Source organism: Lachancea lanzarotensis, scaffold LALA0S08 (genome assembly GCF_000938715.1).
Source record: "Lachancea lanzarotensis genome assembly LALA0, scaffold LALA0S08, whole genome shotgun sequence".
In the NCBI taxonomy this organism is placed as follows: Eukaryota; Fungi; Ascomycota; class Saccharomycetes; order Saccharomycetales; family Saccharomycetaceae; genus Lachancea; species Lachancea lanzarotensis.
The window spans coordinates 92,598-116,333 of NW_019212886.1; the positions used below are offsets into that span (position 1 = coordinate 92,598).

A 23,736-nucleotide genomic window follows, 5' to 3' on the forward strand; every position below is an offset into this window, starting at 1 on the left:
CCCCCCCCCCCCCCCCCCACAAAAGCATCGTCTCCACACCGATAATCAGTGGTTTCGAAATATCTTCGTCCCAGCTGTCAATTCGCTTAATGGCCACATTGAAGTGGGTAAAAGCATGCAGTTTGGCCGTATTGCGCATCAAAATCAATCCTACTACAGAGCATCGTAGATTTAATCGCAATACAATGATATCGGCTACCAAGTTCCATTGAAGCAACACAGCGAGCAAGAATCTTGGAAATTAGATGGTTCATCCAACCTCATTGAAATGGTTGTTATTCTGCATTCAAATAATCACCGACATCCAGATTTTGCTCAATGGTGGTACAATTCCTTACCAGACAGCATGATACCAGATGTAACGACAGTCTTACAAACAGATCTCGTCTGTTTCCTCGAAGAAATGTTAAAGACATGTTGGCAACTTTTCCAGATTCATTGAAATGTTTAAATTAAGCCCGAAAAGAACTAAAGCCAGAGCTGTCAAAGATGAGCATTGAAACCTGTTGAAGGACTCAATTGAGTGCGGCAAACGTCTGAGGCACTGCAGTCCTAATTTGTGGGAGGCAGCGCCCAAAAGACGAGGTTCAAACCGGTAGTTTTGCGATCTTTTTCTGATGAGTTTAATAGCTAATCATTAATGCACTTCAACGACACTCGAGCCGTTCTGAAAGGTCCTTCTCAAGAAAAAAAAGAGTTGTCCGGGACCCATTGACACCGATATTAGAGGTTTCTAGTGCAGTAACCCGCTTGACTGTAGGTGCCTTATAGTTGACGAGCAAGACGTAATGACGGAAATGTGATATGGCCAGCTATTTCAAATAATCTACTGGTCTCCAAGCGAATCGAAGGTCAACCATTTTTCTCAGTAGGCTGATGCTCAAAGCCGCTGGAGGTCGAACTTTTCTGAAATTGCACTGTAATTTCGCTGCTGTGAAAGGCCAACTAAGGATTGCTAGCGTTCCATTGTGGTTTTTGATGGAATGCCTTGAGATGAAATCAAGAAAGATAGGGAGATAGCATTGGGTATAGTTCTTGCGATATAGCATATCGCGCTATGCGATCCCAATCTTTAGGTCTCAATGAGCAATTAAAGTCCATGCATGGAGTTTCGGGTGAAATGTTTCGATTATTGAACTCACACGATTGGTATTGCCACAATTCAAGTTCGAAAATATGGTCGATCCAAGAAGCGCTCGAAAATACATTTAAAGAGCTATCAGGCAGCTAATGGTCTTATTTCGGATGGAGAAGGACTGTGAAAGACTCGAAGCACATAGTAGAGCTGTGCAAGAAATTAATATTCTGACATATGTCTGGACGATAGCGTTTGAGGCTGTCAATCTAGAGAAATATGGATCCACAGATATGACATAGGACGCAATGTCTTCGACTCGTCTTTCAGGACAAATTTTAGTGAAACTCCGGAAAATCGAGATCACAAGGAATCAGTGAGAGCCGGGAAAACACTCCATGGGGTGCATTGTGGAAAGAAATGCTACATTTGGGCTAATAGTATGGACTATGGTGCAAATATGTCGCATCAAACATATTGCGAGTTTTTTGAGAGTTTTGAAAACCTCGGCCATCGATAAACGCACTAGAATGTTTGGAACGGAAACAAGACCAGCAGAATCTTGGAAGAATTACCACCACCGCATCGACATGAGTATGCAAAGAAATGACACGCCGTGCGAAAGCTAGAAAATATCGTCTATGAAGTAGTCCTGGCTCTTACGCGTTGAAAGATGGGACGTGGCGATCAATAATCTCGAACACTATTACTAACTCACCTGAATGCTGGAGTACTCTTGCCTAGTAAGTTTGACGAGATGGGACGGACGCCGACGACACATTCGTTCGGAATGATATTTATTCTAAAGCTTCAACCAGGACTGATGATGAATCACGAATCCGGTCCACGAATCCGCGTTAAAATTATGGCACACATCCAAGTTGGCTGGAGAGTCTCAACAAGGCTCTTGAATTGGGATTTGTTCCAGAAGCACTGTCAAAATCAGGTATAAGGGAGAACAGACATCCGGCCAGAAAAGTGAGGTTGAAAACAGCTGGTACTTGAAGGAAATGAGAAGCCATCGAGTAACAGAACCCTGTTACGCTATCAAACACGTTAAAGAGGTATGAATCAGCGTTCAACAGTTTTCGTTACAATGGAACCCCCAGGCTTGAGGCTACCACTATGTATACGTATACAGTGATGTATTCGTGTTAAAAGTCGTAAAACACGACATAATTTGTCACCAGACCTGGATTCAACACATACATAGCAGCTCTCCAAACCGCTCGTCTGACCCGCATAAGCGAATGTAGAGAACCCTGTGAAACTATCATCACTGTAAGTCACCGCTTTTGCTCTTCACTCTAAACGGCAGCCAACGTACGGCTCACGAACAAGCACATATCACAACGATCGTAACGCATTAGGACCTTACGGTTTGTCGCTCTTCTTGGCTATTATGAGTCAACAACGCCTACACCATGTAGTTCTAGACTTGTAATGTGTGTGTACCCCAGCTACGTATATACTGATATGCACCCTCGCTCTTTTCCTGTCACGTGACAAAGGGTAGGACCAACACGCCTGTGATACGCACACAATAAGAACGACTCCTATCGCTATATCTAAACACGATCCTAATCCACGCTTGATCACCCTCTCAAAATCTGTGCTGAAACGTTAATAGTAAGGGAGCTCATTGGGCTACCCGACGCCGAGGAATCTTGTCACTATTCACGTAAATACCCCCGTGACTACCCAGCCACGAAGTCCAAATGCTTATGTAATCCTCCTTTCCTCTCTGCACGTGACTTAGAATGTCTTATCTTTTCACGTGACACCCCTGCCCCTTTTTTGGTATCGCCGTACAAAAGGATGCCCCTCGTTTTTTGGGGGGCGGCCCTTCTAGTTCCTTTAATAGCCTCAAATTTCAAAATTTCTTGGACGACTATATAAGGAGCAAGGTTTCTCAGGGTTGAAACTTGTCCACTGCACATACCTTTCATAAATTCATCATACGCTATCGTATCGTAAGTGTTTATCTCAATAAAGGTAGACACTGAGACCAGAAGATACGTATAATTTTTAAACCTAAAATCATATCATGAAGATTGAAACCGCACTTCCCGTGGCTTTTGCTGCAGCTGTAGGCTCTGCCTTGGTTTTGCCAGACCTTGAAAAATCGTCCCATGACGTTGCTGAACGTATCACTGGTGCGTTGCATGCCGGCGAATCCGTTGTGTCTTCGTTTGCCAAAGAAATCACCAAAAATGCTGCTGAGAAGGGCGAATCCGTCAGGCTCGCCCCATTCTTCTCTCACAATGACGTCCAATACACTGCGATTCCCCACCGCTACATTGTGGTATTCAAGGGCCACGTTTCGCCCCAGGAGGCCGAATACCACCGTGAAGTCGTTTCCCAGGCTCATCTGCAATCGTTGGCAAAGATTCCGCTTACAGATTCGTTCTTTGCAGCAACCGGTGGCTATCCTGGCGAAGAAGACGAATACGGAGAATTCAAGGTTTTGGGTAGTGCCAAGACCATCGAAGGTGGTATCCAGGACTCCTTTGACCTGGTCGGCCTGCTGCACGGTTACATCGGGTATTTCACACAGGAAGTTGTCGATTTCCTCCGCATGAACCCTCTTGTCGAGTTGGTAGAGCAGGACTCTATGGTGTTCTCTCAAGAGTTTGACACCCAAAACGGTGCTCCATGGGGTCTATCGCGTATCTCGCATCGTGAAAAGCTAAACTTGGGCTCTTTCAACAAGTACTTGTACGACGATGCTGCCGGAAAAGGTGTCACGTCCTACGTCATCGACACCGGTATCAACGTTGATCACAACGATTTTGACGGTAGAGCTGTGTGGGGTAAGACAATCCCTACTAACGACCTCGACCAAGATGGTAATGGCCATGGTACTCACTGCGCTGGTACCATCGCTTCCAAGCACTACGGTGTTGCCAAAAACGCCGAGGTTGTGGCCGTGAAGGTATTGAGATCCAACGGTTCTGGTTCGATGTCTGACGTTGTGAAGGGTGTTGAATTTGCTGCCAAATCTCACCAGGAGGCCGTCAAGAGCAACAAGAAGGGTTTCAAGGGCTCTACCGCAAACATGTCTTTGGGTGGTGGAAAGTCTCCTGCTCTTGACTTGGCTGTCAACGCCGCTGTCAAAGCCGGTTTGCATTTCGCCGTAGCTGCTGGTAACGAAAACCAGGACGCCTGTAACACTTCTCCTGCATCTGCTGAAAACGCCATCACCGTTGGTGCGTCGACTTTGGCTGACGACAGAGCTTACTTTTCCAACTGGGGTAAGTGTGTCGACATTTTCGCCCCAGGTCTAAATGTCTTGTCTACTTACATCGGTTCTGAGACCGCCACTGCTACCTTGTCTGGTACCTCGATGGCATCTCCCCATGTTGCTGGGCTTTTGACATACTTTTTGTCTTTGCAGCCCGACTCTGACAGCGAGTTCTTCCATGCTGCCGGTGGTGTCACCCCTGCACAATTAAAGAAGAAGTTGATTGCTTACAGCACCAAGAATGTTTTGGGAGACTTGCCAGAGGACACTGTGAACTATCTCATCTACAACGGTGCTGGACACGACCTCAAGGAGTTCTGGACTGACTATGCGTTGGACACTGCAAGTGAACCGGAACTTTCTAAGAGCACTGTTGCTGCTGAGTTTGAGGGTTTCATCGAAGGGTTGACTGAAAAGACAGATCACATCAACGAAGAAATCAGAGATGTCTTTGACAAGTTGACCGGTCTACTGTAAGCCACGCAGTCAGTATTCGATTGTTTTCCTTGCAATAATCTAGCTATTAAGGATAGAAGATATTGATAGGCATTTGACGCCACGATCTCTCAGAGACGCGTTTGCAGCTTTTTGTTCCACTTACGGTTGAACTCAGCAGGATATCTGAGTTGGGCCTCTCCATCACACAATTATTTGTTCCATGTGTTAAATACATACGTAATAAAATCGTTTTACATTTTGAACAGCACCTTGTTCAAAACGTTGGATCTTTGGATCTTAGAAACTTATGATAGAGACTTACTAGGACCACTGGTGCATCAACGAGAGAGCTTCGTATGACACTATCTTTTTTGTCATAAATTAGAGATGCCTTTAAAGATCGCCAAGGAATTGGGAACTTTGAATAGCATTTGACAACAAACTGTATAGAGTTAGAACAGTTAAGTTCGAGACAATTCAACGTTCATATTCTTGTTGCACTCTGACATGATACTGAATTCCACAAACTGATGCGTCTCACTATCCCTTACCCATTACAGGACGAAGATGAACCATTTTTGTCCGACAGTAGGGAAGTCATCGGACAGCGCCATTGTGAGAAAAAACTGGTTCCACGCCGCAAAATTGCTCCAAACATGAGACAGGGGAAAAAAACATCCGGCAAGAGAAACTGGATCATTTCATCAATTTCCAAAGAGCAGCAACCAGTTCTTTCAAGGGAGCTAAATCCACAGCCTCAGATTCGGGCTTCTTCGCCTGTCATTCCCGACAATTTGACTCTTATAGATACCGGTGACAAGATAGTGACAAATCGCACCCGTAAAGTGGACTCAATTCAAACTGGACAGACCAGCTCGCGTTTTGTGCCTTTCGTCCCCAATTGGAGATACGAGCGGCGTGTAGAGACCACTCACAGAACTCTTTCCGTTCATACGATTGAGAATAATTCAGAATCAAGCCCTGTTCTCGCTCATGATACCTCAAGCCGTGTCTTTTTTGTTTTCATTCTTGTCACTGTCATCTTGATTTTTAGCTCTCTAACGGGCCAACTCATTGAGGCTGTGAAACAGAACACAGGGCTGAAGTGAATTTCATGGTACCTAACGCTCAAAATGCTCTTCAAGCCCGAATGGAATATGTTAGTCGTGTCGTCGGTGCGTGTTTCCGACTTAAATCCAGCTCACGTGACCTGCTGCTCTAAAATTTTCCAATTATTAGTGCCATCTGCGATGAGATGAGATGAGAAGAGAGGAGATGAGATGGACTGAAAAAGATCTAACAGTCTTCCGAAACATCAACAACTTGTCTAGAGTTTTGCGTTAAAAATCTCAAATTATCACCCTATCCACTCACAATGCGACAAAAAAGAGCCAAGTCCTACAGAAAACAGATGCTGGTTTATCATCACAACTTCAAATTCAGAGAGCCGTACCAGGTTCTTGTAGACGACAAGATAGTTTGTGACACACATAAAGCATCCTTTGATTTGGTGAAGGGTCTACAGCGGACTTTACAGGCCGAGGTTAAGCCCATGATCACCCAGTGCTGCATCCAAGCTATTTACGACACGAAAGACCAGGATGCTATTGATTTGGCGAAGACCTTTGAAAGAAGACGGTGCAATCATCCACCAAAGGAGGCTAAACCTCCTTTGGAGTGTCTTGAAAGCGTTGTTAGTGTCAACGGAGTCAACAAGCATAGATACGTGGTGGCGAGCCAGGATTTAGAAATCCGCAATACGTTGCGCAAGGTGCCAGGTGTGCCTATGGTGTTCATGAATCGTTCTGTTATGGTCATGGAACCACTCAGTAGGTCGAGTGAGAAGCTTAGTCGGTATCAAGAAAAACAGAAGCTTTTCAAGGGCCTCAATGACCCGTCTTTGGCTGGAAAACCGGCTCCTGAGAAGGTATCGGAAGAAAACGCACCTGCTCCTGGCAGTAAGAAGCGCAAGGGACCCAAGGGGCCCAATCCATTGAGCATGAAAAAGAAGAAGGAAAACGATACGCCAGATGAGGCTAAAAATAAAGTTAAGTCAGACCCTACGACGACAACGACGACAACGACGACAACGGCGACAGAGACGATAACTAATGGTTCCACCTCGCGCCGTCGGAAACGCTCTCATAAGTCGGCAAGTTCCCGTCAGAGAGAAATTGGTGACGAACAGTCGGACGGCGAGACTAGTCAAGAAAAGAAGTGAACAAATCCGGTGACAGGCTGGACGTACAATGAAGGCTTTACAGTGGCAGCAGTGGCATTTTTCAGGTGTCAATGAAACCGAACTCTAGGACACTCTACGGTGTTCGTTAGCTATTGGGTTTTCGGCACCTTTCTGGATTGCAAGGAGAGCAACAACGTCGTGCTGGTTCGTAATTCAAACTCTATCATTGCACAGTTGTCGAAGGTGCGTGCTTGGAATATTCTAATAAGTTATAGATAGTGAATACAAATATCTCGACCAGAGATAGAAAGGAGCAGTATTGGCCTACACCTTAGGACACAAATTTTAGGAAAACCTCACACTCCATCGTGATTTCTGCCTAGGAGCTGAGATCTATTGGTAGATAAACAAGCTCTCAGAGCTTGCCCTTCTTTCATGACATTGAGAAGACTTGGAGCTACAACTATCCAGGTTCTTTTCAACGGCTGTGTCACTGACGTTACCATTTAAATCACTGTTTTCCAAACTGTCATCTAATGAAGTATCTGATCCATCCATATCACTCTTCACGATACGATTACGCGTTAATATTATTGTAAACAAATTCAACTCATCAACAATCAAAACAACAACATCAAGAACTTCAAGTACAGCCATTGATCCTTTTACCATTCTGTCGTGTCTTACCTTGAGTGCATTTTATTCAGCGTCCTTTGTTTTACAAGATGTCCGATATCGAAGAGCTCAACATTACCGTGGCGGTTCGGTGTCGAGGACGAAATCAGAAGGAAGTGGAAGCACGTAGTTCTGTGGTTGTGAGGGTACCAGATGTCACTGGGGAAAACGAGGTATCCATAAACACGAGTGGCGAGACTGGTATAGCAGCACATCTAAATTCGAAAACGTATACAGTGGACAAAGTGTTTGGTCCAAGCGCAGATCAGCATCTGGTGTTTAAGAGCATTGCAGAACCGTTATTTCGAGATTTCCTGAAGGGCTACAATTGCACGGTTTTGGTGTACGGGATGACTTCCACGGGCAAAACATACACTATGACAGGAGACGAGAGGTTGTATGATGGAGAATTGAGCCAAGCTGCCGGTATAATTCCAAGGGTTCTTTTCAAAGTATTCGATGCTTTGGAAGACGCTAATAGCGACGATTACATGATCAAGTGCTCTTTTGTTGAGTTGTACAACGAAGAACTGAAGGACTTACTTGATGAAGCTCACGACTCTAACAATAATGTACCGAAAAAACTGCGAATATTCGATTCACCTGGTAACACAAACAATGGTAACAGCGGTAGTCGAACAAATTCGAGAACTAATTCACCAAAAATTGCAGAAAGTCAATATGCATCTTCAATGGCTTCAAACTACGCTTCACGACGCAGAATGCGCATGGGTCCAACTATGTTGCCCAAAAGTGCGAGAACAGCACTACCGAAATCCAGCTCTAATGCAGAGAATTCATCGGCAATTCACATTCAAAACTTACAAGAGTTCCATATCATGAGTGCAAAAGAAGGCATACGGCTTTTACAAAGAGGACTGAAACAGCGACAAGTCGCATCGACTAAAATGAATGATTTCTCAAGTCGCTCGCACACTGTTTTCACAATCATGCTATACAAAAAATGCGATGATGAAAATTTTCGAGTATCCAAAATGAATCTGGTAGATCTCGCTGGCTCCGAGAACATCAACAGGTCTGGTGCACAAAATCAGCGAGCAAAAGAAGCTGGTTCTATCAACCAGAGTCTTCTAACCCTCGGTAGAGTAATAAATTCACTAGCAGACAAAAATGCCCATATTCCATTCCGCGAGTCAAAGCTGACAAGGCTACTACAAGATTCTCTTGGGGGGAACACCAAGACGGCATTGATTGCCACAATCTCACCAGCCAAAATAAACTCTGAAGAAACATCAAGTACATTAGAGTACGCCTCTAAAGCTAAAAACATCAAAAACAAACCTCAGGTAGGAAGTTTTATTATGAAAGATGTCCTAGTAAAGAGTATCACAGCGGAATTGGTCAAGATAAAATCGGACCTCTTATCTACTAAATCCAAAGACGGTGTTTACATGAGTCAGGAAAACTATAAGGAGCTTACGAATGAGTTGGAGAATTATAAAACCGAGGTTCAGGAATGTCAACGATCAATCGAAAGAGTGAACACCCAAAATGCCATTTTACTGAAAGAACGGAAAATTTCCAACGAACTTAACGAATCCCAAAAGGCGAAAGTACGAAATCTGGGAGACAACATCGAATACCTGTATGACAAGATTGACAGACAACACAAGAATGAGCAAGAGCTCTCGAATGTCGTGCAGGAACTTATGCGCGCCCTTCATGTCATGCGCCAGTCTCTTCAACTTTATGAGGATCAAGGTCAGAGATTTCAAACTGAAATGGAAAAAGTACTTTACGAAAACGTTGGTTCTTTCAAAAAGTCACTGATTAATGAGATCGAAAAGCTGAAAGATAACATAGACGAAGATAGCATCGATGTTGACGGGAACATAAAGCTGGTCAGTCAAGAGCTTTCGAGGATTTTCGACCGCCTGAACTCATCCAGCAATGAAATAAGTCAGAAATTTGTTCAAGGTATTTTACGAGACAGTCCAAAACACTTCCAAGAGATTCACAGTCAGGTAGAAAATATCACTTCAGTTGTGGAAGCATATTCTTCAAGCCTAATAACGCATCTTAGCAGTATCAGCGAGGAGTATAACAATTTGAAGGATTATCTTAATGAACAGTTCTTTAAAAACAATTTTCAAGAAGCATTGGATGTTCATGTTGAGCGCACCTACCATCAGTTGAAATTATCTGCCAATTCGGTGTTCATGAGTCTGAGGGAAATAATGAACGAGCACTTGGAGAATAATAAAATTTCCATGATACAAAGTTTGAAGAGTGCTGCGGCGGAGGTTGTCGAAAAGGAAATGGGGCTGTTGGACCCGGTCAAAACGGCATGGGAGAAGTCACTAGAAAATATCAACGATTGTGATAAGCTGAATAATAAATTTGAGAATGATATGCGCTCAGCAGTGAAAGAGGTGTATGGTAGGATAGACAACGCAGCAGGCTCGTCGAACGCAGCACTGGTTGAAATCGAAAACGACTTGGGACAGCTCAAGGATGTTTCTGCGAACTTTCGCGATAATAGCCTCATACAAAATAACGTTGAAGGTATCAAGCGGAAGCACGAACTTCTGAAAGTGCAGGTACAAAACAGTGCAGATTACATGCAAGCTGCCACGCAAAAATTTGGTGAAATCGATCAATCGATTCAAGATTTGTTGAGCACGCAGACTTCTCCGCAGCTGAATAATGAAGAGCGGATAGGAAACCTTTTGGAACAACTAAATGACAGACCGCTGAGACCTTTGGGTCCTTCGGGGAAGACTCCTATGAGGATAGCTTATCAGGTAGGTCGAACATCTGACGTGGTACAACAACCGTCAATGAAGAGGTCATGTTCGACTTCGCCCATCAAGGAAATAGATGGAAACAGACGAGCTCCTTCTCCACTCAAGCGAAGACTATTAGAAGACGACATCTCATTAAAGGCCAAAGAGATAGAATGAATTATGTAACTTATTTACTTAAATTTGATGTCATCATTAATGCCCCGCCAGCAGGTCACTCACACCAGGTTATCTTGAAATTCTTTATGTATTGACAACATTGTAAGGCCCTAGGTCTCGAAGCATTTCCTCAATCTCTTCACGCCCCTTTTCCAATCGCGAGCATAATTTATCGAAACTGTCGACGTCACGAACCGCCTTGAGTAGAATTAACTCTTCATTTCTCCTGGCAACGATTGACTGGTACATGTCGTTTCTCTTCCTTTCGTCATATGAAGCAGGTGTGGCAGGCCTTCTGATTTCTGATGCATCCCTGCTTAGAGTGTCCGAACCCGCTGGGCTAAAGCTTCCTTTGGTTGACTTATCTAAAGACGATCTACTGCGTTCTCCGAAGCAAAAGGTGCTCATGGGATTCTTAACTGAAGGTTCTGAAGTGTCCTTTATAGCAAGTTTACGATAGACATCGTTCAATGCTTCTTCAGCTGCGTCGGTATTCGCGAAACGGTTGCGAGTCTTCCTTGGAGTATCGTTGCTTAGGCCCACTTTTATATCGGCGGCAGAGAGTAGATTGTTTAGTCCACCCTTTAGCGGTAGCCAGTCACTGGAAGCAAGGTTCGTGCCCAGACGTTGGTCCAGAGGTCCAAGAGCATCGAAAAACCCGGCATTTCTCATGATTGGAAAGGAACTGCACCGATATAGCAAACCATGAACAGTTCCAAAAGTTATAAATCTTCTGACGTCAATTCTAGCAGCACGAATCTTTTCGGAGTGTATTTTGTACCACTCACTGATGCTTTGACCCTGGATTAATGACCTATAGAGGTCAAAGAGAAACGATTTTGACGGAAATAGAACATCATTTTCTTTCAAACTTTTGTTTATAGGATACGAATGGAGTGCATCGCCGCTTGGGTATGGTACAGAAGAGTCGTGTGAAGGCGGCGTACTATGATGAGCATTGACAGAAAAGTCGATAGCCGAAGAGACTGATTCACTTTTTGAAGTATAGAGGCGCCCTTTGCGGAGATTTTCGAATGTTTCGCTTGCATTGTTACTTCTCGAATTGCTGCTGCTAAGACGTGCTGCCCTCCTACCGAAAGGGAGATGTGGAATATGCGAATTATCTTTGAACGTGACATAAGATTGACAAGCAGTTGCCAAAGATGGATCGGTTAAAAAGCTGCCCAAGGTACTCGTTGGAGCGTAAATGTTGCTGAATTGAAAAATATCCGCTAAAATGACGCAGTTATAGTAAATGAAATGTTTGATGCACTCCGTGACAAGGCCAACGTCACTATCGCTCAATCGACTGATTTTGGAAATGCTATTGATCCCATTTATGTAGGGGACGATTCTTAGCATAGTGGGATCCCAGCTGGCATCGATTAGTCTCGCCAAGTTAACAGTCGAAATTGGTACGTCTTCAAACGACAAGTTAGACGTAGGCGGAGCCAGTAGTGGAAACAGCTTTATGTCAACGGCGTTCCCAGAATCAATTGGTATCAAGCATTCTGAATAATTGTTTAAATCTTGAAATATTTTCGTTATCAAATCGTCGACTGCAAGGCGTTTGCCGGGTCCATCCAAATCTTTCAAGATTTCTTGATACTTTTCGAACGCGTAATCTTGATCGCGCGGCTCATTTCCATCAACCCCCATTCCCAATACGCTAGACTTTTCTGTTGTTCCAGTCGCAGGTTCCTGTTTTGATCGCTGAAGTGCTTCGCCGGCTTTCAACTGGAAAAAAACGCTACTATTTTCAGCTTTCGACAGGATTTGTGACTGTTCTTCCAGCACGGTGAACATCTTACCTAGTCTTTCGATCGAAGGCTCATAAGGCGATGTGACGCAGTCATATGGAAAGATAAAAACAAAATCAAAGCTGAACGAATTTCTAGCGTAGTAAGGCGCTGCAACGTTCACTGGATAGCACACCAGTCTCGACGTACCACATTTGAACGTCAGCAATTTGTTGCAAAGTTGTGGTTTGGGAATCACATAGTTTTTGATCGTGCTGAAATTTATATCGCTGTCCGCCAGGCAGCCGGGAGGAAACTCGTACTTGACCTTGGTGCCCTCTGTTGGGTGGAAAACACTGTAAAATACACCAGTTGCAGGAGCAAACTCACCCCAACTGTTGGGCATTGGCAGCTCAATGGTTCATTCAGAGATCAAGCTCACCAGTCATTATGATTCTAAAGAGACCCTGTAAAGACGAACGACTGTGGATAGAGGAAAATTGATGACGAAAAAGTCACGTGTTTTCGATTATTGGATAATTCCTTGAGGTGAACATCTATGCGCTGCCTCGATGATTTTTTGGTCGATGAGAGGATTTTCACCTGGGTCAAGGAACACCAAATGTAATTGAGTACGAGGGGAGATCTGAAGAGCATAACTTCCGCTACCAACGTGTGAGCAGCCTGTGCATTTAGCGAGTGCGTGAAGACTTCCGACGGTAACGACTATCACGCAGCTTCAGCACCCTAATTGTGAATCTGGGCTCTGCAGTCCTGTTTCACGGTCGACATCCTACGCCATTGGCAATGCTTTGAAAATGACCGTCGTTGTCAGGTCGTGAAATGGAATTGAAAGCAGAGTTGCACGAGTGTGCATAGCTTGTTGCTGTGTTTTTGGGTGCTTTGATGGCCAATGATCCGTAGTTCTTCGAGTTTCTTGACGAGTCCTGTCGCTGTCGTCGACGCACGTGATTGGTGATCGATGCGTCACACACAGAGAGAGAAGGGTATACTGACACTGCTGGACTTCTTCGTTCACGACAAGTGGATCAGGCCGCTGCTTCAAATCCTCAAGGATCTTGAGACTTTCCAATGAACAGCTGGGCCCCACTAAGCTCTAAATCCTGGGATTTGAACTGGAAAACCCGGAAATGTGACCAATCTCGTAACAGTTCTTCATCGCTTAGTGGGTCGGGATGCTGTCCCACTTTGACACTCAAGACACGGAAGAGAATATTTTTGCCACGTTCAGAGTACTCTTTGAATCTTTTGCTACAGATTTGACGACGTTTATCAGAATTTAGAGGTTCTAATTCAACGCCCATACGCTTGGAGTGCTAGTTTGGCTCCAGCTAGTAAGCATTACGATAATTCTAAAATGTGTTGCTTCTACTGACTTTTAATTGAACGGAGTCAATCTACCAGTTGATCTGCAACGGCGTTGTAACGTAGCTCACTAAGCTTAATCCACAAATGTCTCTAGTAGTAAGAAAATCAAGCGCACTTTTTTCAAAGCAGCGCTCCTTACACACAAGGATAGTCTTCCTCAGGAACTAAACATTGCTCACTCAAACATGCATTTAGCCACTTACTGTTGACCAGTCTTGGGATGCGATTTTCAGTGCCCCTATGCAGAAACTCGGCAACAACCTCGTTTCTTAGGTCTTGCAAAAATTGCGGGCTGTCGATCGGTGAGTTGTGGACAAGCACAAGGTTGCAGTCCGATAGGTTTTCAGTCGTGGAGCCGCCGTATCTTTCGATTGTCTCTCTGTAAGTAAATGTAGCAGCGGCTTTTTCGCTTGAGGCGACGAATACCTTGTACCGCCGAAACATAAACAATGGAGCAGCTTCGAGCTCTGGAGCCACAGACGAACACTTGACACTTTCCTCTTTAACTCGCGGCCATTTCACAAGCAACTGGTCGTACTCGGAAAAGCTGAGGGGTCTGCAAAAACTGTCGCCACAGGTATCGACCCTTTTCTTGCTGTTTTCGAGCAATCGATTAGAAACGTAAAAGCAATGCTTAGGCTCAAGCTTCAGATGCATTCCGGCAGCTATGCTATCAAAAATCCAGCTGGGGTCGATGACGTCATATCCTCTGTCGAGCAGAGATGCGCATTCAATTGTAGACTTGCCTCCAATGACCCACAAGCTCGAGAGGTCCTCCGGCTTTAACGTCATGTTGTGCAGCGCAGTCCCACCATGTTTGATTATTTGGCTAACTATCGTGCTTTTGTCGTACCGGTGTCCGAAAGGATCCACGTAGTCGCCCAAGATGTAAAAACGCATGCCATCGAATAGATTGCTTTCCTTCAAACATTCCCTTGCAGTGTCACTTTCAAAGTCATCTAACCTAGTAACCCTTCTGGGTTTCTTCTTTCGCGGTGACAATTGATGAGCTCGCTTCTTATAGGAGTAATAGTTATGTGCGATCTTGGCCTGAAGGTACTGAGTCAAAGTAGCACAAGTTGACCAATCTTTATCGTCTCGGATCTTACGGCAATACGCACCATGTAAAGTGCTGCCAGCCTTATATTTCTTGCCGGAGAGCTGATTGTTGTCGACAGATCTTGCCTTCACTTCCAAAACAAGTGACACACGAGGATCAATCCATTCGACAGGAGTCTTGGAACCAAATTGTAGTAAGTTGTTAGGAGGAGGATGCAATGCGAAAGATCTCCAGCATCCTCGAGTTTTTCGTTCGATCTCTTTGAATTCGGCGTCAGATACACCATTGGCTACATTACAAAAAGAAAGTACTTTCATTTGGGAGGAAGTTTCCAAATTCTCTGAAGTTGACGTCTTAAGCTCATCAGTTTGACCATTGAGCTCAGTCTCTGTAACGAGACCGCACATGAGTGAATCCTTTTTTCCCGGATCTCTCCCAATGATGATAAGATCCATGTTCTCGCCGAGGTCTTCGAAGTATTCGGGCTTTATCTTGAGCCACTGATCATTTCGAGCACCAATATCGTACGTTGAAGACCTCTGTTTGAGAATAAGTCCCTCGGACCCCATTTCAATAGCTTTATGCAATGACGTTTCGATAGCATGATGGTGGGTGCACTCAAGGGCAGACACAACTTCCACAGCATTCGGTACAGGTGTGATTACCTGCTTGAGATAATCTTTACGAGTATACAGTGGAAGTCTCGTAAGTGACACACCATTGAGATACACAAGATCAAAAATCATGTAGAGAGGACGATAACCTTCACTTTCGATACTAGAGCTCGAATTTATTAATTCCTCCACCGCAGCTGATTTCACAATTCCGAAGGGAAGTACAACTTTTCTCTCCTTATCGAAACTTACCATTTCTCCGTCCAAAACACAATCATGCACTTCCTCACGGAGCTTGAGGAACTGCGAGATTACCCCACGCTCTGTACTTTCTCCATACAAGTGCGTGTAATCTGTGCCCCGCCTGCTTAAGAAACGCAGACGAGCACCGCCATTCATATAATGAAGTTGGATTCGCTCCCCGTCCAATTTCTCTTCAATATAGAAGTCGCTTTTGAGCTTAGCGCACGTCTTCTCATAGGAGATATGCAGTCGTTTCGCAAAATGAGGAGCAAAAGCGTGGCCAATGTTAATGGAAAGCTCTTTGCGCCCTAACCTCATCGAAGGATCCCAGAGCTTGTAAGCGAGAACCTTCAAATCTGATACCACACTCAAGTAATCTTGCGCATCCGGATGCCAGCAGTTCAGAAACTTGTGCTCCAAACCGCCAATGACTCTAACCTTGAGGATTATATCGAAGAAATATCTCATCTCTAGGAATGTCATGTTCTGCAAGCAATACTTGAAGGAAGCCGAATCTGAGAGACCTGTAAAGCCCCATTTTTTTGTAGATGCCTCCTTAGATAGCTCATCCAAGACCTCAATTAGCTTATGGATAGACATAGGAGTTATGACCTCGGGTTCCTTCCTTCTTTTGGCTACTTCCTCCACGCAAAACGAAGACAAGTTAGTGCCACGCGCCGCATACTGCTTCCAATTGATCAGCTTTTTCTCAGTGAGAGAGTCTCTTGGCAAGTTTAGCGATTTGCAAATCGCCTTGATCAGAGTAAAGTCCTTGATGTTGTAAGTTCGTATGTCTCTGTAGGGCAGAATCAATCGAAGTACAGGGAAAAAGTCATCGCCCACAGTGGTACGCCAGAGTTTGATGAAGTGAATAATGACCTCTATATACTTAACAGAGGCAGCTTTACCATACTTGACTCGATTGATGTTGATATCGTCGAGCCTAGCGAATAATTCAAGGCATAGCCATCGAAAGTCTGGGGAAGGAGCGAAATTTTCGGGCTTTAAACTATCACTGGGTTGAGAAGAGTTGTTAGACAACGGACCAGTAGAATCGTCCATGTGTGAGACAATTCATCGCTAGCTCTAGCAGGATTTGGTGATGTCGATGAGATACCCTAGGGCCTGGTTAATATAAGAAAGGCCCGGTCGCTCAATACGTTTTGAAGACACTTATCCCAAGAGCCAAAGCTACATTTACACGCTATTCTAACCTATTTGACCAAGCTTTTGAGAGCTTTTAAACTCTGTTCAAGCTGCTGAAACCCCCTCTTCAAAAGCTCTACTCTATAGAAAGTTCATTTAAGCGTCCTCGTACGTCAGAAATCAACTCAGGGTTACTGATTTTATCAGATGGATTCAGAAATTGATCCTGTGCATCATCAGAGTCGCTCTCCTCATCCTCGTCCTCTTCTTCTTCTTCCTCGCCGTAGATTGCATTTCCTAAACTGTCGTACGTGACAGGCTTGCTGCTGTGAAGGGCTTCTGAATCTGTAGGGTTCTCTTCACTGTCACTGTTGTTGTCTTCTGTATCGGATTTCTCGCCTGCATTGCCCCTATTGACGTTGCCCGTCATCCATATATCGTCGTCCTCGCTACGTTTCTTGCGCTCTTGGGCTTCTCTTTCGATCTTTTCAAGCCATGCGTTTTCCGCGGCCTTGACAGATTCAGAATCCGTGCATTTTTGATAAGTTTCTAGTAGCTCCTTATTGAGCTCCAGAAATCCCAATCCCCACGAAAAATGCGATAGAAGCTCGGTGGCCAAGTCCAAGCGACCAACAATGGCGAAACACGCGGCCAGAGCTTCAACGCAGTTGAGTCTCCACGGACGGCCATAATTGACCTGATTGGCCGCTACCAAATACGGTAGTAGTCTCTCATGCTTGCCACCAATTTTGTTGAAGGGAATTTCGTCCAGTCTAGCCCACGAACACTCTACTACTGCAGCGCCGTTTTCTTCGACAGTTTGTAAGTCGTTGGGACATACCACACCCTTTCCGTTCGGAGAAACCACGATACCTTGGAATTTCTGACCAACCCGTAGCGATTTGATAAGACCGAGTCTTTCTAATTTTTTACCACTACAGCGCTTTGGATCGCATTGGTCAAAGTCCCACATTGCCAATTTCACCGGAAAGTTTTTACCGCCCCGGTTGGGGCCGTGTTTTGACTCCGCATGTTTATGGCGGCTCGCATGGCCGCCAGAGGTTGGTTTGGCATTTCCGCCAGATCTAGAGTTCCCTTTGCCCTTTTCGCTTCTGCTCATCGAAGAAAAGTATGATGGATTCGACCCAAATTAAAGGCTCAGTAACAAAACAAGAAGCAAAAAAGAGAGAAAGAAAGTTATTCGCCAGTAGTTTCGGATTTCGATTCTTACTCACAGGAATACTTCTGAATTCAGAGAAGAATGATGAAAGTACTTGTTTGTTCGTCGTTCTTTTTTGACCTCTTGGGTCCACAACTCTCTCTATATTATATGAACATTTCATAGACGCCGTCAACGTTTTTACCAAAAAAAAATCAAGTCACGTGTTTCATATGTGAGTAGTAAGTGGAAAAGAAAAAAGGAAAGGTCTGAGTTGAAGGTAGTCAAGAAAGATGGATTGATGAGCCCGTGGGGTTTGCTGAAAAACAGCCGGCAATTTTTTTCTCTCCCTACAACAGAGGCCTTTCCGCTTCATAAGGATCATACTGTACCTTAGGCCAAATGACAGATGACAGATGACAGATTAATCTATATTACCTGTTCGTCAATAGTGATTTCTACTTATTCACTGTTATTCAAGACATCATGGACAAGGCTCGAGCATTACCGGACAAATCCCAGCTTTTCGAAGCTCAGACCTGGTCAACCCTTTTCTATTGAAATATATCAACAATACAGTAATCATCAGGTAGGCAAAATTCTTGATCTAAAGTTCTCTCGACTGTTTCGGACTCATGAAAAAGTACCAACCCAACCACATCAGATCCAACAGCCACAACAATCTCAGCGCCGCTAAAACGGTACATTAATTTGAAACCTTGGGTATCGCTGTCTCTTAGAACTGGTTGAACTCTCTCATATTTTGAAAAACATTGAACACCTTGTACGAAGCTCATCTTCAAGACCAAAGTGATTTCATAGATGGATTCACAATTGACGCTCTCCAAGTTGGACGTCATTGACAGAGCTGGTGATGCCTTTTCACTTACCAGTTCTGTTGAATCCGCTACTCAATGCCGTGTTCAATTGTCCCACGCCTCACACGTCATCACTGAGGAAAGTTTTCTCGCAAATAGGAGAACGCAGATTTCTACTCGTAGCACCAGCTACCGACGTCTTAACCGAATATGAGGACCTCGAATCGGGACAGCTTCTGAACGAGCTCTGCTACACGCCTGAGTTTGTATCAGATCACATCATAGTGCTAGATTTGCGGGAGGGCCTACCAACGGACGAGTTCAAGACACTCAGTGGGAAGTCAGTATTAGTGCGCAATCAGCAGGGAACTTTACTCACAGGAGCTGGATTTGACACTCGCAGGCGATGTCGAATTCTGGAAGCAGAGCTCATGACCAACTTTAACGATTATCTAACAGCATCATCCACATACCCGGTAATACACGTTGACTTTCCTTTTACGGGAAGGCTTTCGAGAAGAGATGAATGGCAAGTCTTTAAAAATCCCAACCCAAAATCTGTCCAAGGACAGAATTTGGATGAGGATTTGGACAAATTTAGTTCGCCTCCAAAAGAAACACTATCCTTGGAACAAATGCTGCGAATCAACCCGGTTCATGCAAATAAGCTAGGTGAAATTTTCGAGGCTCAGCGGCACTTACTCGCCAGCTCACAATACAACGCCGGTTCTTTGGCTTCTCATTTCTCAGAAACATGCAAGAAAGCTTTTGAAGTCATCAACAAAGACCCAAACTTCCAACATATGCCAAACATCGAATTGCATGTTCATGAATATGTGGAATTGAGCCTTTACGACGATTTTTGGGCCCAGCTTACCAATTCAATGAGACCTACAGAGATTGAGAGCCTCGGTGACTACAGCTTATTGAAACATATCGCCATTTCTCAAGTCCCTTCATTTCTCTATCCTGTGAACAATGCTAAGTTCAACCTTCAATACGTTACACAAGTTGAAAAGAACCTGGCGGATGCCGTTGTATGCTTCAAAAAACTCGTTTTGACAAATTGCCATTCCGCCAAATCGAAGATAATTGTCGAGTGCTTACAAACTCTTTCAAAAAGCATTACTGTTGACAAAAGAGTGATCCCTATCGACGCCGATACATTGGTGAGTCTCCTCGTTGTGACTGTATGTCGTGCAGGGGTTAAAGATCTAAAAAGTCATCTATTTTACCTGCAGGAGTTCGCAAAAAGCGCATCACAAATAACATTCGGCATTCTGGCATACGGCATATCCACTTTGGAGGCGGTTCTCGGCTACTTTGAAATTCCTGCAAAAATACAATCCGTACAGGCCAACTGTAGCCATAACGTGAAGCTTTGGTCGTGGCTTTCAAATGACAATGGCAAAGTGGCTACAGATGGTATACTGGATGTCAGGAGCATGCTTCGCGTCAGAACCTCCACAGGACAATCAGCATTGAGCTTTTGCATACAGGAAAAAAGTGTTAACAAATTCAAAGAGTTAGCAATCGAATACGAGATGTTATTTCCCCTCGAAGACTTACTTAATGACGAGGATGTTGAAGGCTCGAATTTACTAATACAAATGCTCGACGCTGGCTGCTACGAGCTCGCGGATGATTTTGTCGATATGCTGTGTCTGAGCTGCACTAAAACGGAGTTGAGACTTTATTTCAATAAACCGAATCGCTACGGTAGAACATCCGCTCATTATCTCATGCATGCTCCCCATCTTATAACGAAAATGGGAGCCTTACTCAACTGGGAGAAAAAGGACAGTAATGGTCAAACACCATTATTTGCGGTCATTAGAGCCTATGATCAACCAGGCTACGATTCTATGATCACTGAAGCATACAGTGAAGCCACAAAATGGTGCGAGTCACAAGGAAAACAGTTTAGGTCTTCGATGCATACGGACACAAAAGGCAATTCTCTTCTGCATGTCGCGAAGTCGAATGCCTCTATTCTTCTCAACGACCCTCTTGTTGATGTCAACGCAACAAACATTAAAGGCTTGACGCCTCTTATGGTTTACGCCAAGTACAACCGAATCCTAAATGTTCAATCGATCGTCAAGGATACGCGACTCATTCTCGAAAAATATCAGCGGCGTACATACCTTGATTGTTTCGACTATTTCAAAAACCCAGCAGTATTGAAAGAAATGGGGAAGCGACCTACGAGAACAGCAGAGTTGCTCCTCAGGACCATTCATGCTCGAAGCATAAAATCTGAAAATAGCGAATGGGTTTTATGGATGACCAGTCGTAGGAAGTCGTCTGTAAGTGTGGTTATGCGACCGTTAAGATTCATACAGAACTTCATTCTCCTATTCTGGAAGGCATACCCTGGCACTTTTCTGCCGATAGAAGAAACGGTAGAAGAGCTACGTGAGCTTTGTGCCATGACTATCTTGGTTCTCCATAGACTTGAAGTTCACAAGTTTTTGCAAAAGGCCTCAATTGTTCTCAGTTTCATCTTACAAGATAGGCCGTTTGCAGATGCATTTTACAATTCTAACTTGAACATCGATCCGCAGATATTAGAAGAAGGAACCAAGCAACAAACTAACGATCAATATGGATTGATTGAGCCAGAGGAGATGAGGAGCATCCAACGGGTTCTGAAGTTCAATCGATCAGAGATAATGAGGTTGAGGACAAAACTCCATGTAATTAAGAAGCTTTCAGCTTCTGGAAACTCGAAGCAGGATGATCTCTCTAAGTCTTACCAGATGTTGGCGAAAAGAGGGAACTTCTTTCTTGAATCACTCGATTTTAATAAGGAAATGTTTCCGGATTTGACGCCATTGAGAACAAGACCTGGTTGTGGCACAATCGCTAACAGTGCCAATTTCTTACAAACTTGTACAGATATGCTCATTTCGAATATTGACAAGATTTCTAACGTGAACATTCCAAATTGGTGGCGAACATATGGTGAATTGGTCTCTTCTAATCATGAATACCAGAAGAATTTTCCTGGTACTGCCAGACCTAATGCTGCTGCAAGCACAGGACTATTCTCGTCCTACATTGAAACAAAAAGATCAAAACTCGAGATAAACATCTCGAACAAAATCAAGCAAAGTCGCAAAACCCTTCTGACGGCTGGTAGGATAATCAAAGAAGAAAATGAACGGCTTGCAGTTGAGTTCAGCAAATTCATCACTTTCAAGAATGAGTTTTGGACTAATTTAACATTAGCTGAATACGCAGAACTGAACATCAAATTACTACGGGAGCAGCTAGTGTGTTTGGAACAATCGCTCCACAACTATACTGATCAGTTCATTGATGAACCTGTGCATACTTTACATACGAGACACTAGAGTTGTGAAGCAATCGAAAAAATAAAATACCTTTAGCATTATTTCTTGTTTCCGCCCAGGAAGTTCTTGGCCATGTCCATCAAAGCAGGGTCCTTCATCATGTCTGCCATGCTTGGAGCGCCCTGGCCAGACTGGAACTTTTCAGCCATTTGCTTCACAGCAGGGTTGCTCATCATATCATTCATGGCATTGGGGTTCTGCATGAACTGCTGGGCAGCTTGCATGAGCTGAGGATTGTTCAAAAGGCCCCCCAGACCGCCAAGACCGCCGCCACCACCACCTAGCATGGAAGCCAAATCTGGGAAACCACCTCCACCGTTGCCTGCAGCTGGCGAAGCGTCGTCCTCTGAGGCAGCAGCAGCATTAGGCGAAGACCTCTCCAAGTTTAGAGACTGCTCCACCTTCTTCATAGCGGTATCATAATCTCTCTTCATAGCATCGGTAGCTTTCTCACCTTCGATGTCAAGAACGGTTTTGTACGCCTCTAGGGCCTTTTCGGAGTTGCCCAAAGCGTACTGGGCAAATCCAAGTCTAGAGTACCCCTTGGAGTACGCAGGGTTGACTTTGATGGCTAGTTCGGCGTCCTGCACCGCTTCAGAATATTCCTTCAACGACGAATGAGCAGCTGCTCTGTTGGCGTAGTACACGGCGTTGGAAGGCAAGATTTCGATGGCATCCGTATATTTTTGGATCGCCAATCCGAAATCCTTACCAGCCATAGCCTTGTTTCCCTCCAGTTTGAGGGTCTCGGCTTTAGCCTTGGTCTCAGCATCGTCAATAGGGATGTTAACTTTAACGCTTTCTGGAGCACCAGAAGGCTCCGTACCAGAACGGCTTTTAGCTGCTGTAGCAGCAATTTCTTCTAGTCCCTGACCATTGAAGCTTTTCTGGATAGTTTGAGCGACTGTTTCTTGTTCTAACTCGAATGCTTCCGTGATACAGTCGACTGCCACGTTTAACGAGTCCAAATACTCTTCACGAACCTGGGAAGTTTCTGAAACGCGAGAAAGGTAGTCTACAATCAAGCTTGCAAGTTCCTTTTTTGATGGCGACATAGTATAAATGTTTCAGTAGGTCGTTAGAGGCTCAAGAGCTAGTTTCTTGTCCTTCTTGCTTAGCTTTTTCAAATCTGGTGAGTAAGACATCTCATCTTGTAATAGAGTTCCATGAATTTAATATTTTTCAGCCTTAACAAAGAGAATATTCCAGAAATGCGACAGAGATAGAAGTTTGAGGTTATCAAAGCCCGAGAGAGTGACGGTTGGTCGATGAACTATAGCGTAGAACGTTGGTTTTCGCTTGGTCCAACAATGACGTCTGGATCCTTGAGTTTTGGGCATTATTTTGCCAAAAAATAAAATTGAAATCTTCCCCGCCAGGACTCGAACCTGGAATCTCCTGGTTTCAGAAGTGGATACAATCGTAGCCAGACGCCGTGACCATTGGGCCACGAGGAATAAGATTTCTTGAAGTATGTTGTTGTCTTTTTGCATTATAATGCATTGGTAACAGCACGATACAATGGCTTTAGTAGAGGAAACAACATCACGGAGGTATTTTGTTCAAGCATCAGTTGTGCTTGAAAGCTGCATTCTTACTTCAGCATCCTCCTGGTCTCTTGTTTTTGCCCGAGATGTGGTTCCTAGTTGGTACTTCAAACGTTCTTTATAT

General features: G+C 44.3%; 9 protein-coding genes and 1 non-coding gene across 10 annotated transcripts; 5 read left to right on the forward strand and 5 right to left on the reverse strand.

Moving 5' to 3' along the window:
• Positions 1-3,122: 3,122 nt before the first annotated feature.
• PRB1 (LALA0S08e00980g1_1) lies at positions 3,123-4,796 on the forward strand (the record flags this gene model as incomplete). The annotated part of the gene is made up of 1 exon (XM_022770965.1): positions 3,123-4,796. One exon carries the CDS (start codon positions 3,123-3,125, stop codon positions 4,794-4,796), a length of 1,674 nt encoding a protein of 557 aa, XP_022629592.1.
• Positions 4,797-5,287: 491 nt separating this feature from the next.
• Positions 5,288-5,866, forward strand: LALA0_S08e01002g (LALA0S08e01002g1_1; the record flags this gene model as incomplete). The annotated part of the gene is made up of 1 exon (XM_022770967.1): positions 5,288-5,866. One exon carries the CDS (start codon positions 5,288-5,290, stop codon positions 5,864-5,866), a length of 579 nt encoding a protein of 192 aa, XP_022629593.1.
• A 266-nt stretch (positions 5,867-6,132) lies between these two features.
• On the forward strand, positions 6,133-6,978 carry UTP23 (LALA0S08e01024g1_1; the record flags this gene model as incomplete). The annotated part of the gene is made up of 1 exon (XM_022770968.1): positions 6,133-6,978. The coding sequence occupies one exon, from the start codon at positions 6,133-6,135 to the stop codon at positions 6,976-6,978; it is 846 nt and encodes a 281-aa protein (XP_022629594.1).
• A 686-nt stretch (positions 6,979-7,664) lies between these two features.
• CIN8 (LALA0S08e01046g1_1) lies at positions 7,665-10,538 on the forward strand (the record flags this gene model as incomplete). The annotated part of the gene is made up of 1 exon (XM_022770969.1): positions 7,665-10,538. One exon carries the CDS (start codon positions 7,665-7,667, stop codon positions 10,536-10,538), a length of 2,874 nt encoding a protein of 957 aa, XP_022629595.1.
• An 84-nt stretch (positions 10,539-10,622) lies between these two features.
• NPR2 (LALA0S08e01068g1_1) lies at positions 10,623-12,683 on the reverse strand (the record flags this gene model as incomplete). The annotated part of the gene is made up of 1 exon (XM_022770970.1): positions 10,623-12,683. The coding sequence occupies one exon, from the start codon at positions 12,681-12,683 to the stop codon at positions 10,623-10,625; it is 2,061 nt and encodes a 686-aa protein (XP_022629596.1).
• A 1,118-nt stretch (positions 12,684-13,801) lies between these two features.
• On the reverse strand, positions 13,802-16,645 carry DNL4 (LALA0S08e01090g1_1; the record flags this gene model as incomplete). The annotated part of the gene is made up of 1 exon (XM_022770971.1): positions 13,802-16,645. One exon carries the CDS (start codon positions 16,643-16,645, stop codon positions 13,802-13,804), a length of 2,844 nt encoding a protein of 947 aa, XP_022629597.1.
• Positions 16,646-16,865: 220 nt separating this feature from the next.
• TSR3 (LALA0S08e01112g1_1) lies at positions 16,866-17,849 on the reverse strand (the record flags this gene model as incomplete). The annotated part of the gene is made up of 1 exon (XM_022770972.1): positions 16,866-17,849. The coding sequence occupies one exon, from the start codon at positions 17,847-17,849 to the stop codon at positions 16,866-16,868; it is 984 nt and encodes a 327-aa protein (XP_022629598.1).
• A 913-nt stretch (positions 17,850-18,762) lies between these two features.
• Positions 18,763-22,065, forward strand: LALA0_S08e01134g (LALA0S08e01134g1_1; the record flags this gene model as incomplete). Its single annotated transcript, XM_022770973.1, has 1 exon — positions 18,763-22,065. The coding sequence occupies one exon, from the start codon at positions 18,763-18,765 to the stop codon at positions 22,063-22,065; it is 3,303 nt and encodes a 1,100-aa protein (XP_022629599.1).
• A 38-nt stretch (positions 22,066-22,103) lies between these two features.
• On the reverse strand, positions 22,104-23,120 carry SGT2 (LALA0S08e01156g1_1; the record flags this gene model as incomplete). Its single annotated transcript, XM_022770974.1, has 1 exon — positions 22,104-23,120. One exon carries the CDS (start codon positions 23,118-23,120, stop codon positions 22,104-22,106), a length of 1,017 nt encoding a protein of 338 aa, XP_022629600.1.
• A 312-nt stretch (positions 23,121-23,432) lies between these two features.
• On the reverse strand, positions 23,433-23,522 carry LALA0_S08e01178r. The gene is given in 2 exon segments: positions 23,433-23,469; positions 23,485-23,522. It is a non-coding gene; the product is annotated as a tRNA-Arg (tRNA).
• Between the last annotated feature and the right edge of the window lie 214 nt (positions 23,523-23,736).